The sequence below is a fragment of the Athene noctua genome, chromosome 1 (assembly GCF_965140245.1).
Source record: "Athene noctua chromosome 1, bAthNoc1.hap1.1, whole genome shotgun sequence".
Taxonomy (NCBI): Eukaryota; Metazoa; Chordata; class Aves; order Strigiformes; family Strigidae; genus Athene; species Athene noctua.
Window position 1 is genome coordinate 105,638,228 of NC_134037.1, and position 13,994 is coordinate 105,652,221.

The window sequence follows — 13,994 nt, forward strand, 5'->3', positions numbered from 1 at the left end:
AGGACTTTCTCAGTACTCATCCCACATATCTTAAATGATGAATATCCTGCCTGTTGAACTGGTAAGAACAAATCTGTACTCCTTAGGGTCTATGCTGTGAGAAAAGCAGTATGTTGTCTTATATTTGCTTTTCACTGAAAGACACAAATTTAGAATCATGTATAAAATTGGTTTCTTTAAGTGCAAAAATAGACTAATGATCTCCTCTCACTTACAGCCAGGAATAGGTACCAAAATCAATGAGAATAAAGAGTGTAAAACTAAGGAAAGTATCAATAGATGCAGACTCTACCTCAGAAAACTGGTTTTGTGCAAAAAATGATATTTTATCTTATTCATACACTGGTTATTTTTATCTACATAGCATTTTCATTCATGTGTTAAATATTTACTTCTTCATCCAGATGACTTGTGAAATCTATTTGGAAAAATCAATTAAGTTATAAGGAAAAGGGAAGAGAAAAAAAATAGAAGATTCTGGAAGATTTACAATAGAGTGTTGATATTCTATAATCAGTAAGTAGGATAAACATAAAAATAACATTATATCCATGTGGAGGCACAATGGAAATATCTCTATACAGGAGCCTGATTTGTTTCTCTGAGAAGGCAGAACTGAAAAATAGGAAAAGTAATTTGTTAAGCTTCCTAACACAGGATACATTACTATACTTGCCAATATATTTACATTTTACTTTTCATGGTAGGTACATATCTTGTGACTGCAAATGCACCACCAGAATTCAAAGCCCCAATGACGACCTTTAGCAAATATACACGGATATGTTCCCTTCATTAGGATAAATAGTCACAGGACTTGATATAGATGGGATTCCACTGCAAGAAGGTGTGAGGTATTTTCTGACTGCAGAGAAAGTTGCCAGAATTTGTATAATTTTCCCCTTCCGTATGTAAGTCACAGGATGGACCACACTGTCCTCCTGTGGGGGAGCTTCAGTGGAAGCTGATGGGGATGTGACTTGACCAGGAGGGTCAGAGAGGCTTACCTACAAGCCTATGATAGATTTCCATAAAATACTCACTTGATTCAGATTTCTGATACTTTACTGCTCTTTTGTGACATAAACTCCTTGATTCTGATCTACTGTCTCTACAATTTTTGCCTTATTCCAAATTCGTGTGTCAGAAGTTGTGATATATGTTAGCCCTTCATAAAATAAGTACAGGAGCCAACTGGAAACCATCACATCAAGCATGTTTTATTACAAGGAGATATATTCATGCTTTATATGAAGTATAGGAACTATGCCAACTGAGTAATTCTTGATCTCAATATTCTACTGATTATCAAACTGATTAATGAGGAATTCTATTCTTATTTAAAGATGACAGATGGTAGTTTTAACTTATATTGGCAAACAGCCTTCGCACATAATTTTTTTTAATTTTTTAAACAATCTTTTCATATCCTGTTTAATTTCACACAGAAAACAAAACCCTTTTAAGTGAGAAAATATAACATTGCTTCTTTCCAAATTCCAGTATTTTTTACATGTATTAAAAAGTAGGATAAATAAATTAGTTTCTTAACAACAAAACATATACAGCTGAGGACTTCAACTTTTTGGGTTTTTAACCAGTGATAAATGAATGAAGAAGCATTCACACTCCCATGTTCTGTTTGGTTTTTTTTCCCTGCAAACATAAGAAATGGCCAAAGAACCTCTTTCATTTTTTTTATTAGGTTCCTCTCCAATGGCTTTTTGTAGAAGATTGATGAATACTGTACATTTTGACTCAGGATTTGCAAAATCTTAAATTCTTTTTATTTTTGCAATCAACAAGATCTACGGGCAGGCCATTAGATTCCATGGGGAAGCTGGAAAATACAATAGAGACCAGAAGCAGGTGTAGGAAAGCCTCCAAACACCTGTTCTTTCCCTATAGGGGGAAAAAGCTACATGTATTGGAGCATGCATTAGTATAGACCATAGGAAATTTTTGAATGTACTCAAAAAGCTCCATCACTCAGGAAACTGAATAGCCATGAGCACTGTTTCTAGGTAAATCTTATTTAATGTTTCCCTAATTAGAATCAATAGAACCCAATTTTCATTCCTGTGCCTTTATTATGCACAAACTATCAGACAGAGGCCAGAAAATCTCCCAGGCTACTTCCACAAAAAAACGATTCAACTGTTTCAAGTCTTGACACTTATCTGGCAGGATCTGAAAATTAAGTTTTATAAATGTTTGTTACAAAACTGTTTGTAATTGGATGAGCTAAGGAGAATGAAGGGAGTCACTCAGATAACGAGTAATGATTTATAAGGAGGTTAGTTCATCTCAGACAAATGGAACTTATAGAAAATGGTGTAGTTATTGTCTTAAAGGTAATGTAATGCACTACTTTGCAGTAATCTTGGGTTTACACAGAGTCTCTTGTGTTTCAGTAAAACTGCATTAACCTCTATTCATATTAAAGGGCTTGGGGGTTTTGGGTTGGATTTTTTTTTTTGTCTGTTTGGTCTTGGCCGTTTTGGTATGCTAGGCTATCATTTCTACTCAATGACAATATCAAGTAAATGAAAAACTGACAATCTGTGCACGCAGGAAAACTAAACCTCTAATGAAATTAAGCATTAGAGTTTATTAAATTTTATTGTATTATCAGAAAGTTTTTATTATAATGTGCAAAATCTGCTTAGTGCAGCCCTAGATTGTATTTACAGAACAGTGGGACAGCTTATGGAGGCTGAGTAGAAGATGCCAGATTGGACAATTGAAGGAATATAATCAGCATAATGTTTTTTGGAAAGGCAAAAGGAAACTATGCCATATGTTCACTTAAGCCTTAATTTTATGTAAAACTGGCTGTTTTTTCTTTGACACAGCTAAAATGCCCTTTCACTTACAGTTCAAAGACTGTTTATTTGCTCTCCAGATCCCCATATGCTCAAACGTATTGTACACAGCACTGTCCCCTACTGGGGAACGTGAACGGAAACAAATTCCATTTTCCATACAGCCAGGTATTTTCAAGAGCCTAAAATTGACATGTGTGTTGTCAGAGGCACAGGGACAGAGGCAAACAGGAGACAAGAGGGAGTTTGCCCTCCTCATTTCTCTGGCTTATATCTCTATTTTAGGAGCAAAGTGACCTTCTTGGCAGGTGCAACTGGACGTGCATATTCTCATTTGAATTCAGAAGAGTTTACAACACTTGACATAGCGTGTATGCCTTTGCAGGGTAATATACTAGCCTCTTGCACTACAACTATAATGCTATTAAATTTACTTCATGGAATTAGTACGGTCGCTGCTTGAGTTTATATAAGCTGCAAAGCAAAACCTCTAACTATTTTTAGTTAATCGCAAAGAGGATGGAACTTGTATTTTAGCAATGAGATGATCATCTCTCTCTCTCTCTCAATTTCAGCCTGGTGAGATACTATCAAGGACATTATTAAAACATAACAAAACAAAGCAAAAAGAATCCATGAGAGTACTAGAGCCCAGTAGCTACCAATCTAGGCTTGTTATTACTGTGGCATATTGCTGTTTTAATCTAATACTAGGTAGTGTATTAATCTATAGGTATAAATTAATGAGGCTCTTAATGTATTTTCTTTGGGAGGCTGAGCAGTCAAACTAATTTAGTTAGTAAAAACTACAAAAATCACTTTCTTGTGAAATCTGAAAGTAGAAGCTTCAATGAACTAATGATCACAGTATGAACCATTTTATGTACCACTGAAAATAAAGATAACCTGTAAATGTAAAATTTGCACTGCATAAACCATGCTTTTATACACTTCCACCTGTAAAAATATTCTTTGTTCAACTCCACTTGAGAAAGATGAGCACATTTAAAACAAAATATGTTAAGAGCGAAATGGATATAATGTTCACCGTAATATCTTCTGACCAAACCCTTGTCCCAGTCAGAAGATTAGCAAACAGGGCTAGGAGACAATACCTTGTATTTGAAGAGAAATTCTGTATATCCCCAGTCAGAAGATTAGCAAACAGGGCTAGGAGACAACACCTTGTATTTGAAGAGAAATTCTGTATATCTGGTGTACTCACATGGCTTTTTTGCTGGCTGAACTAGCTGAGGGTTCAGGTATGGGCTATTCTCTGCATCTATTCTGCGCTTGTACTTCTGGCGACCTCCACGTACTCTGTCTAAGCGGACACCTACATTGGGAAAAATAAGCAAACATGTAATTAAATATATTATGAGGATGCCTTTCAGGTATCAATCTTCTATCTCCTGCCTTCCAATATTTATTTAAAATGCATGCTTATTTCAAAAGATTAATTTCAGAAAGCAAGGGAAAGCAGCACTAGAAATATAGGCAAGCTGTTTAGATTTTCACACATGCAAGACTAAGTACACAACATAATTTCCTGTTTATTTAAAACCATTTGTTCATTTTTACATATTACTGAAAACAGCTAACATGTTTAGTTTCCATTTGAAAGAGTCTGATCTTAAGTCATCTTTGCCAGAAGAAGTTCAAAGCTATAATAAAACACCATGGATATACAAGGCTAACAGTATGACTAGAGAAGTACAGAGAATTAGAACTTTAGAAACAATAAGTGTCATATAGAGTTTAGACAGTCAAAACAAATGCTTTTAATTAACACGGATTAACATGGCCAGAGGATACAAAGTAAGTATCCTTAGTAAAATAAGAACATGTATGTGGCTTAAAGACCTGAAATGGTTCATAGGGGTTTGAAAGAAATTGTATGACTGTTCATTTAGATGTCACCAATGATCAATTAACATTTATGTTCTACCAGCACATTGTTCATCGTTTCAATAAAGCGTTCTGCTACTTATTTTGTACGGATGTATCAGAGCTTACCTTCCTGAAACAAGCTATAGCTGCTCTCATAGACATAGTGAAAAAAGGAGGGAGAAAAAAAAGATGGTAGGTCCTATAAAACAATGAAGTATTTTTATTTTCTTCTGAGTCACACAGGCAGATTTCCAGACAATCATGTCATACGGATGTCAGTATAACCAAGTAGTAACATAATACTGAAGCTGAAAACCTCGGCACATATGCAGGGCAACAGGACAAATAATACCAAGTGCAAAATTTGTCCCTGATGACATAGATTTAACTAGACAAGAATGCAAGGACACATTACATATCAATGATCCCTATGAGTGATGCAATAAAGTGCAGCTCATTTTCTCACTTTTCTTTTCATTGTCTATTTTAGCTCTCCTCTATTTATCTTTTCTATTGCCATTATTGAGCCCTACTCTACTACTTCCCATCTCCTTGATCTCTCCCTCACAGGAAACACCTTCAAAACTGGCTTCTGGATGGCAGAGAAGCCACCACTGATGAAATTACAGTTTATGTACACAGGAAGACAAACACAGCATTGAATTTACATGCTGCCCATGAACCTGCACTGGTAACACATTCTAGTTACCAGGAACATCTGTCAGTCCTCTTTCATCCTCTAAAACAAAAGAGGATTGACTGGGTTTTGGTGAAGAAAAGCCATTTTGCCAAATAGCCAGAAACCCGAGGCCAAATCTCGTTGTCTTGTTTTTGTTTCTTCTTCTGTTATATTTCCTGCTTTTTTCTTTTCCTGTTCTATCTCCTACTTTCCAAGCTGGCATGAAACGAGCACACCAGAACACTCACTAGCTGAACCACGGAAGATGGCAGTTTACAGATCCAAGTCTGTATTCCCCTACCAGCAGGGACGGCTTTGTGTGCATGGGGTTCTCATTCACACAGACGGACTCCTGGTATCTATAAAGGTTAGCAACACAGGAGATACCTGGCTTAAGGACACAACCAAAGTCTGTAACTATAATGATCTGATTTCCATACAACAGTGCTAACCACGTTTTGCTTACCAAGACAATGGGCAGTGATCACCTCTATTTAATAGTGACATTTCATTTGGTTTTACTGCAGAAGATTCTGTATTTCACTCCCTCATGCTCAAGAAGTACACTCTCACTGTGTGTTATCAATTATACTTCTGCGAATCACATTATACAAATAATAAAACCAATCAACCACATACCCAAACAGGTCAGTTTATAACTATGAACGAAATCTTATATATGGTATTTACATATTTCACTACCAAACTAGTAACCTATTTGTGGTCTAAGCTATTTTATAAAATTCGTAGTGATTCAACCATCAAAGTGTGGTTATTTTTTGTTTGTCTTCAAAGTTATACTTAGAAATGCATGAACTACAACACTTTAAAAACTGATAGTCAAAAGCTTTTCAGAGCTAATCATATCTCAGTGTTCTCCACCCCTGAATTAGGAGTTTGAGCTACACCTGAAGGAAATTACATCCATGACAATACACTGCTGTAAAAACAAGTAGCAAAAGACCAAGGTCTGACAGCTGAATATTCAGAAATAGGCAGAAGATTAGAACAAACCACATGCGATATTGGTGGGATTATAAAAAAGACTGCCCAGCAGTTGAAGAAAAATAGATAGAAAATTATATCTGCATAATTCAGATGCCATCCTTCTTTCTGCTTGGGAGCAGATTTCATAGTGATAAAAGATGGATAGAATCAAATAGAAGTATGTTTAATCAAAAAGTAATGGAACTGAAGCTTAAATTAAAATAATATAAATCTACCAAGATGAACAATTTTTTTACCTCCTTTGCATTTGCCAAGATACATTCAAGCCATTCACATACTCAATGGAAGGAAATAGAGATGGATGTCACAACTGTAAAATTATACATAGATCCATGTACTCGCCTATTATACATAGCTATACCTATATATATAGCTACTTTCTTTTCTAAAATTATAAAATTATAATTCTAAATAATGGGCAAGTAACAGTATTACACATTTTAAAAGTACCTAAATCTATAATGTAACTAATTCCAAGTCTAATGTGAAAACATTTTTGATAACATAATACCAACAGAATATAAATTAGAGGTTTATAATCCTTTCAGTAAAACCGATACAGAGTTTACCATCCTTTTAGGTCCCAAGTTTTCCTTGCTCCTAGTAACATTACAAAGTAATTATTTTAGAATCAATTTCTGATAATCTAACACACCCTAAATGGTATTTTAATTCTCAAGAGTCTTTATAGAAGTAAACACAATGCAAGACACCACTTAAGAGAGTATACTCATCTGATTTTCCATTAAAAGTTGGAGTTTGGTGGGTAGCAAACTGAAATCCATAGGTTCCTGTGTATATGCATGCATCTTTCCCTGTAACTCTTGTAGCTTGTATGAGAGAATTCATTACATAAAGATATTTTTATCTGCTCTCAAGACAGTAACAGGTGATGCCTTCTCTGTTAGAGAAACAAAGGGAAGCACGAAAAATAATTTTGTTCACAAAGATCTTCATTTGGGGTGGGAGGGGCTTAACATCTTGATTACAGAGGTAATTGCTACAATTCAACACATACCCTGTACTCAGATTATTAAGGAGGATATTGGGGCATCTAGCTACAGTACAGGGAGAAGTTAAGTAGAACTCTGCTTTGACTCTGCTATGCATGTGGCTTGCCAGAGTCTTCAGCAACTCCATTCACTGACCTTAGCAGTCCTCAACCATAAAGTGAAAAGATATCCACCCCACCTATATAAATTCATGGCACATCTCCAAATCAATTGCATTACGTCTTATGATTACAGTTTTTTAGAGTCAAAACATTCATTAATGTCACTGAACAAAGCCCCACTGAAGACAAGCAAGTTGATTCTCCACATTCCCCAACACCGAGTGTAATTTTAAAATTCTTTAACAGAAAAAAAAAAACAAAACAGACCACCAAAAAACCAAACCCAAATGAGAAAAACGGGGATAACCACAGAGTGTCTTATTTGGTACAAATATAAAGGACAGACCTGCTACCAGTTATGATATCATTTCAATAGTCAAGTGCAACACACTCACTTTATCACCTTATGATAAGTACAACTCACAGCTTCTCTTTTCAAGAGTGATGGGCAGTCATACATTCTGAAAAAAGTTACCAAACTCAGAAGATACGGATTAGACTAGAACTGAAAAATATGGAGAGATGGAAACTATGTAAATCAATGCAATAGCTACTTTTTCAAAAGAAGGCAATTACACATACTAATCCAATATAAGAATTCCTCCAGCTGACCTTCAGAAAAAAAAAAAATGGCCTCATAGTTACTATGCGAACTCCTACAAAAAAGGTTCACCTCCTGGTTCCTCACACAATCTTTCCATGACCTTCTATAAATGCTTACCAACACACAACAAAATGATACTGGCTGGATGGCTGCACTCAAGGAGTTGTGGCCAACAGCTTGATGTCCAAAGATGACCAGTGACAAGTGGTGTTCCTCAGGGGTCAGTGTTTAACATCTCTGCTGGTGACATAGACAGTGGGATTGATCGTACCCTCAACAAGTTCAACGATGACACCAAGCTGTGTCGTGCGGTCAAAAGGCTGGAGGGAAGGGATGTGCCATCCAGAGGGACCTGGATGTACTGGAGAGGTGGGACCCTGCAAACCTCATGAAGTTCAGCAAGGTCAAGTGAAGGGTTTTGCATGTGGGTTGAGACAATCCCAAGCACAAGTACTGACTGGTCGATGAGTGGATTGAGAGCAGCCCTGTGGAGAAGGACCTGGGAGTAGTAGTGGATGGAAAACTGACTATGAGCCAGCAATGTGCACTCACAGCCCAGAAAGCCAACAGTATCCTGGGCTGTATCAAGAGAAGTGTGGCCAGCAGGTCGAGGGAGGGGATTCTCCCCTTCTACTCTGCTCTCATGAGACGTCACCTGCAGTGTTGTGTCCAGCTCTGGAGCTCCCAGTATGAGGATACACACCTGTTCAAGCAGGTCCAGAGGCCACGAAGATGATCGGGGGCTGAAGCACCTTCCCTGTGAGGACAGGGTGAGAGAGTTTGGGTTGTTCAGCCTGGAGAAGAGAAGGCTCTGGGGAGACCTTATAATGGTCTTCCAGTACTTAAAGGGGGCCTACAGGAAAGATGGAGGGGGACTCTTATCTGGGAATTTAGTGATAGGATGAGGTAAAGGTTTTGAACTGAAAGAGGGTAGATTTAGATTAGATATAAAGAAGAAATTCTTCACTGTGAGGGTATTAAGACACTGGCACAGGCTGCCCAGAGCAGTGGTGGCTGCCCCCTCCCTGGCAGTGTTCAAGGCCAGGTTGGACGGGGCTTTGAGCAACCGGGTCTAGTGGAAGGTGTCCCTGCCCATGGCAGGGGGGTTGGAACTAGATGATCTTTCAAGGTCCCTTCCAGCCCAAGCCATTCTATGATTCTATGATATTAGGCACTTACTCTTAAGTGAAAGTATCCACATAGTCCTGCACAGAAATAACTGAAGTCTAGAGCTGATGTATGTAACGAGTTAACCACCAGGTACTTCAATCTAAACAAACATAATGTGGGGAAACTTGAACTCTTAATTTTCTCATCTGTTCCTCCCTCACCAACAGATGCAAATTTTATTCTTTTTCTATAGTCCGTTTCTCTCACACTGCCTTGAATCCCTTGTGTGGGACAGGCACCCCACTGTGACTGGTGATATGTAATCATAAAGATTGCCCTTACCCCTGTGTATCATTCTTTCTGCAATTCAGGTCTTCAGTATGATAATTATATTTAACAGTGTCATCTATTTCTCCATACAGAATCCAAGATCCAAGTATATCCAAAGCATACTACTTAATCCTTTATAATCTACCTCTCTTTCTGTTTTCCATTCCTTCCTTCTTACCTTGGCTGCAAGTCTCCAGTGTTCATTTATCCACTTGTCCCACAAACATTCTTGTACTTCCCATAGAGCTCTATACCCACAGGAAATCCTCAGACTAACTCGGAAGGCATTAGTCCAGTCATTCAAATCAAGACCTACCAATTCCAGGACTGCACATAAGAAATTGCTTACTACCTATAAATGGTGATAGCTTTTTATTTTGGAAAACAATATATCTAATTAACTTAAATATGAAGTGATATCTGAATAAATCAAAACTCCCTCTCTTCCTTCCATCACTAAAGAACAGGTTTGAGTTCAGAACCAAACCCACAATTTTGACTTCCTATGGAAATTTCAAATTCTGCTCCCTTTCCATCCCCCCTACATGAGATATTTATGGCAAGTAGACACATTCTACACCAGTGCCATTCTGGCAAGCTCCACCTTTAACACAGCACTCTATATATACTAAATATATTCCTATCTCAATTTTTGAGATATGTAACTGGGTAACGATCCTTTTTCTACAGATGTCTGTAAGATTCCCAGCATTAAATTTTACAGCAAGACCAGTAAGAATGGATGCACACATAACTGCATCTTGCCAAGCTTTAGAGGAACATCAGTAGCAGAGACAGAAAACCAGATTAACAGCTAAACTGAAAAAAGCAAAAGCAATTTTAATGTCAGGTTCTGATGTGGTTCTCCTTTGGGACATCTTGATATAGAGTGTTCTGGTTCACTTGAACATACTGTGCTTATTTGTAAGATTGCTGGGTAAGCTTGGGTTAATATTATAAACTCTGGGTTTTCGAGTTATTCACACAGAATGGGAAAACCAGTTGATTTTCCACCATGAACACAGACAGAATGTATTGAGACATAAAAATGCATGATCATCTAGTAACTCTTTAGACAATTCAGTAATCTTCATAGTTTGGGATTAGAGAAGTGGGAGGCCAGTGCATTAATCCTGTGGTCTGAAAGGTCTGTAGTGGAAAATATACTTCCACTTTAACCACAAAAGATCTCTCTCAATATAGTAGAAACATGCAGGAAGTAACACAGCATGAAGAAAAAAAGGATAATATGAGCTATCTTTTCTTCTGGATCTGCATATTTGTTTTATGTGCTAAATTATAAGGATGCCAGATAGCGTCTATAATCAGTTTACAAAGTATTTGGATAATACCATGTGCCGGTGAAAATTCCACTAGAAGATGTAAAATATGTGTCCATTAGGCTGGTAATATTTTGAAAACAGAATCCTAAGTCATCAAAGAAGATAAAAGCTATGACTCACATTAAAGCTTTCCTGATCGACAGCTGAATTAACAATTAGCAGGGGAAGGCTTTAGTGTTTTGTCTTCTGATAGCTATCTGCACTATTGAATACACTATTTAGTATAGCATAGAAAGTCTAAAAATCATCCTCCTACTTTACATTCAGTCACTACCAAAAAGTATTTGTTAATATAGGATAAAATTGGCTGTCCTCAAGACATGTCTATAAAAAAATTTCATTCAGGAACCTGCCCATATAATGGACTGAAAGATAAAACAGTGTTTATTATTTTAATATACAACTTGCTCTGTGACTATGAGTAAGTTGCTTGATTTATCTGTTCCCTTTACAAAGATTTGCAAGTTTATTATTTTTTTAAAAGAAGTATTGGGCCAATTAAAATATTTATTGAATTTTTGCAGGTTGAAAAATCAAAAGAGAAAAATATTGCTTTCATAAACGTGTTTCAAACCAATGTTTCATTTCAGGTTTTACTCATGTTTAATAATTAAAAATGTCTCTGGGCAACCAAATTATGTAACATATTGGAAAATCCATTTTTTTCCTGGGAAGAAAGGATAAGAAAGTTGGAATTTGGGAAAGGAACTGAAAAAAAATACTCTTTGGTTAAAGCCCAGAGGTTTTTTTTTCAGTTTGACAAAAGAACTGATAAATGTGTTACTTACACAGCTCAGTACTCAACCTCTCTTGAAAGGAACATTAACTTTGCATGAACTAATCATCTACATGCTGAATTTTTGTGCACTGTCATTTATGCATTAAAACATAAAAGAACATGCATAAAATCCACTTAGTTTTCCCATGCAAATGAGATTTTGTGTAAATAAATTCTATTATTTCTTCGTGCAAGTGATTTCCATTGCGGAATGGTCCATAAACAGAGACGTTCACATGAAGAAAATGTAGCATAAAATGTTTAAGAGTACTACCATTGCTTTACATTTTTAATGGTTCCATATGAAGCTAAGTATCCTAATCTGTGACACTCACAAATACAAATTAGGTCACACGCAACAGGTGACAAGTTTTAATTGAATGTCTTCTGTCTGCAATTCTGACAAAAGGTGAATGGAAATAAATGAGTCTGGCAAGACAGCCCTGAGCCTTACAATACCCAATATCTCATTATTTTTAAACAGCTATCTATAAACTGATGCTGACAAGCCTTGAACCTTTTATTTCTGTTCAGGAAGAGGTGAATGTGCAGAAAGAAAGAAAAAAAAATCAAATAAAAACAGGACAGCTACGCTGCTGCATTAAACATGCAATATCCATTATTAGCTCTCAAATATTACAAAAGAATACCTTTTACATGTCACATAAGAACTTATAAAAAAAAATCCGTTTATTTTAAGAGATATACTCTACGCACTCAGCTCCTAGTGCCTAGATATGATTTCTTCTGAGTGTTATGCTACCAGAACTTCAGTAGAATTATACAAGACTCATGCTGATTTTAAAGTGACTGAAATTAGACCACTAAATACTGGCTACAAAACCTCCACTTCTTCTCCTTCACTTTTCCGAAGTAAGGAAGAGCCTGTGTTGCAGCATAATGTGCATATTTGTAGACTGTGAAGGAAAAGCGATCGAGACCTAAGACTGTGAATATATAAAGCCCCGATGTTTCTGAAATGAAACAGTTACCATCACATAATACTTCTCTCCACATCACCTGGATTACTAATATACTAATAACTAGGAAGCACTGTAAAATACTGCAAAAGCTTTTATGAATAACACAGAAAATACTGTTGCTAATTGCACCATTAAATTTCATGTCAATGTGCTTATATATCATAACCATACTACATAATAGTATAGCCCTTATTTTTGTAATTATGCATACGACGTCCTGGGACAAGGCATAAGAATAAATAAAGGCAATCTATCACTAACTAAATACCACAGTTCTTTCCTTAATTTATTTAAATACAGTTCCACAAGATGCTATCTTGTTTCAGAGTTCAAATTACAACCAATTTAATGAAGTGGAGCTTGCTGGTCTGTAAAGTCATTACTGCATCAATACACTTGTAACCATTACTTTAAGGTGACAAGTGCAGACTGAGAAAGTCAGCTTGGCTGATGATCCAAGGAGAGGGCATGGAATACCAGGAGACAGAGTGGTCAAAAAGTAAGTTTGAGCAAGGCCACACCAATGCCTGAAGGTCAAAAGCAGGCCTTTATTCTAGATCACATCACCAGAGCTTATAAAGAATTCAAGAGCAACGCTAGTGACAACTCTAATAGAAAAGAAGTCTAACTGAAGTTCTGGACCATTTGCTGGTGACTCTCAGGAGAGATGGGAAGATCGAAATGAAATGTGTTATAATAATTGGACTGTGAAGTACCAGTAGCATGAATCAAGATCTCAATACCCTTTTCAGATACAATAATGTGCACTTTCACAATATTTCAGTTAGTGACTTGGATGATGTGGGATTCTGGAATTAATCTGAGATCCAGAAGTCATGGGAAAGTTTTTAATAGTTCGAGTTGAAACACTTATATAAAATCATATTGGTCCTAGTGGGATGAAGAAATAGCTTGCTTAGAATTAGGATTTCTATCTAGAGGAAGTAATTTCATTTTTATGGAACAGAACCAGACAAAACAAAAGGATCACTCTCATCATACGAGAGCTTTAAAACAAATGTACAATTCATTGAAATATTAAAAGTTCTTTGCCCTAACAAACATGTTCCCTAAGTTTGTGTGGTTTTTTTTCTCTTTTCTGTTTTATTATCCTCTTTTGTTTTTTTTTTTTGCCTTTGGGACAAAATTGTTCTCATCTTCCTCAAGGAATAGACAGTCTGTGCTGAACAGTACAAGAGTAAGACAAGCAAAATTTAGTTTCCAAATTGCACTCATCTGGCAAAGTAAGAGACTTATCTTTTCAGTTAAGGCGGCTTTATATTGCCTTAGCACAAAAATATGTATTCTCACTGAATTTTGGACTTCTCCA

At 36.5% G+C, this 13,994-nt stretch overlaps 1 protein-coding gene across 11 annotated transcripts in view; it reads right to left on the reverse strand.

Moving 5' to 3' along the window:
• Positions 1-13,994, reverse strand: part of ESRRG (estrogen related receptor gamma) — a 408,336-nt gene that overhangs the window by 49,641 nt on the left and 344,701 nt on the right. For all 11 annotated transcript variants that reach the window (XM_074897224.1, XM_074897225.1, XM_074897226.1 and 8 more), the window contains one exon: positions 4,051-4,161. In XM_074897224.1, the coding sequence (XP_074753325.1) occupies positions 4,051-4,161 (111 nt within the window). The remainder of the gene's footprint in view (positions 1-4,050; positions 4,162-13,994) is intronic.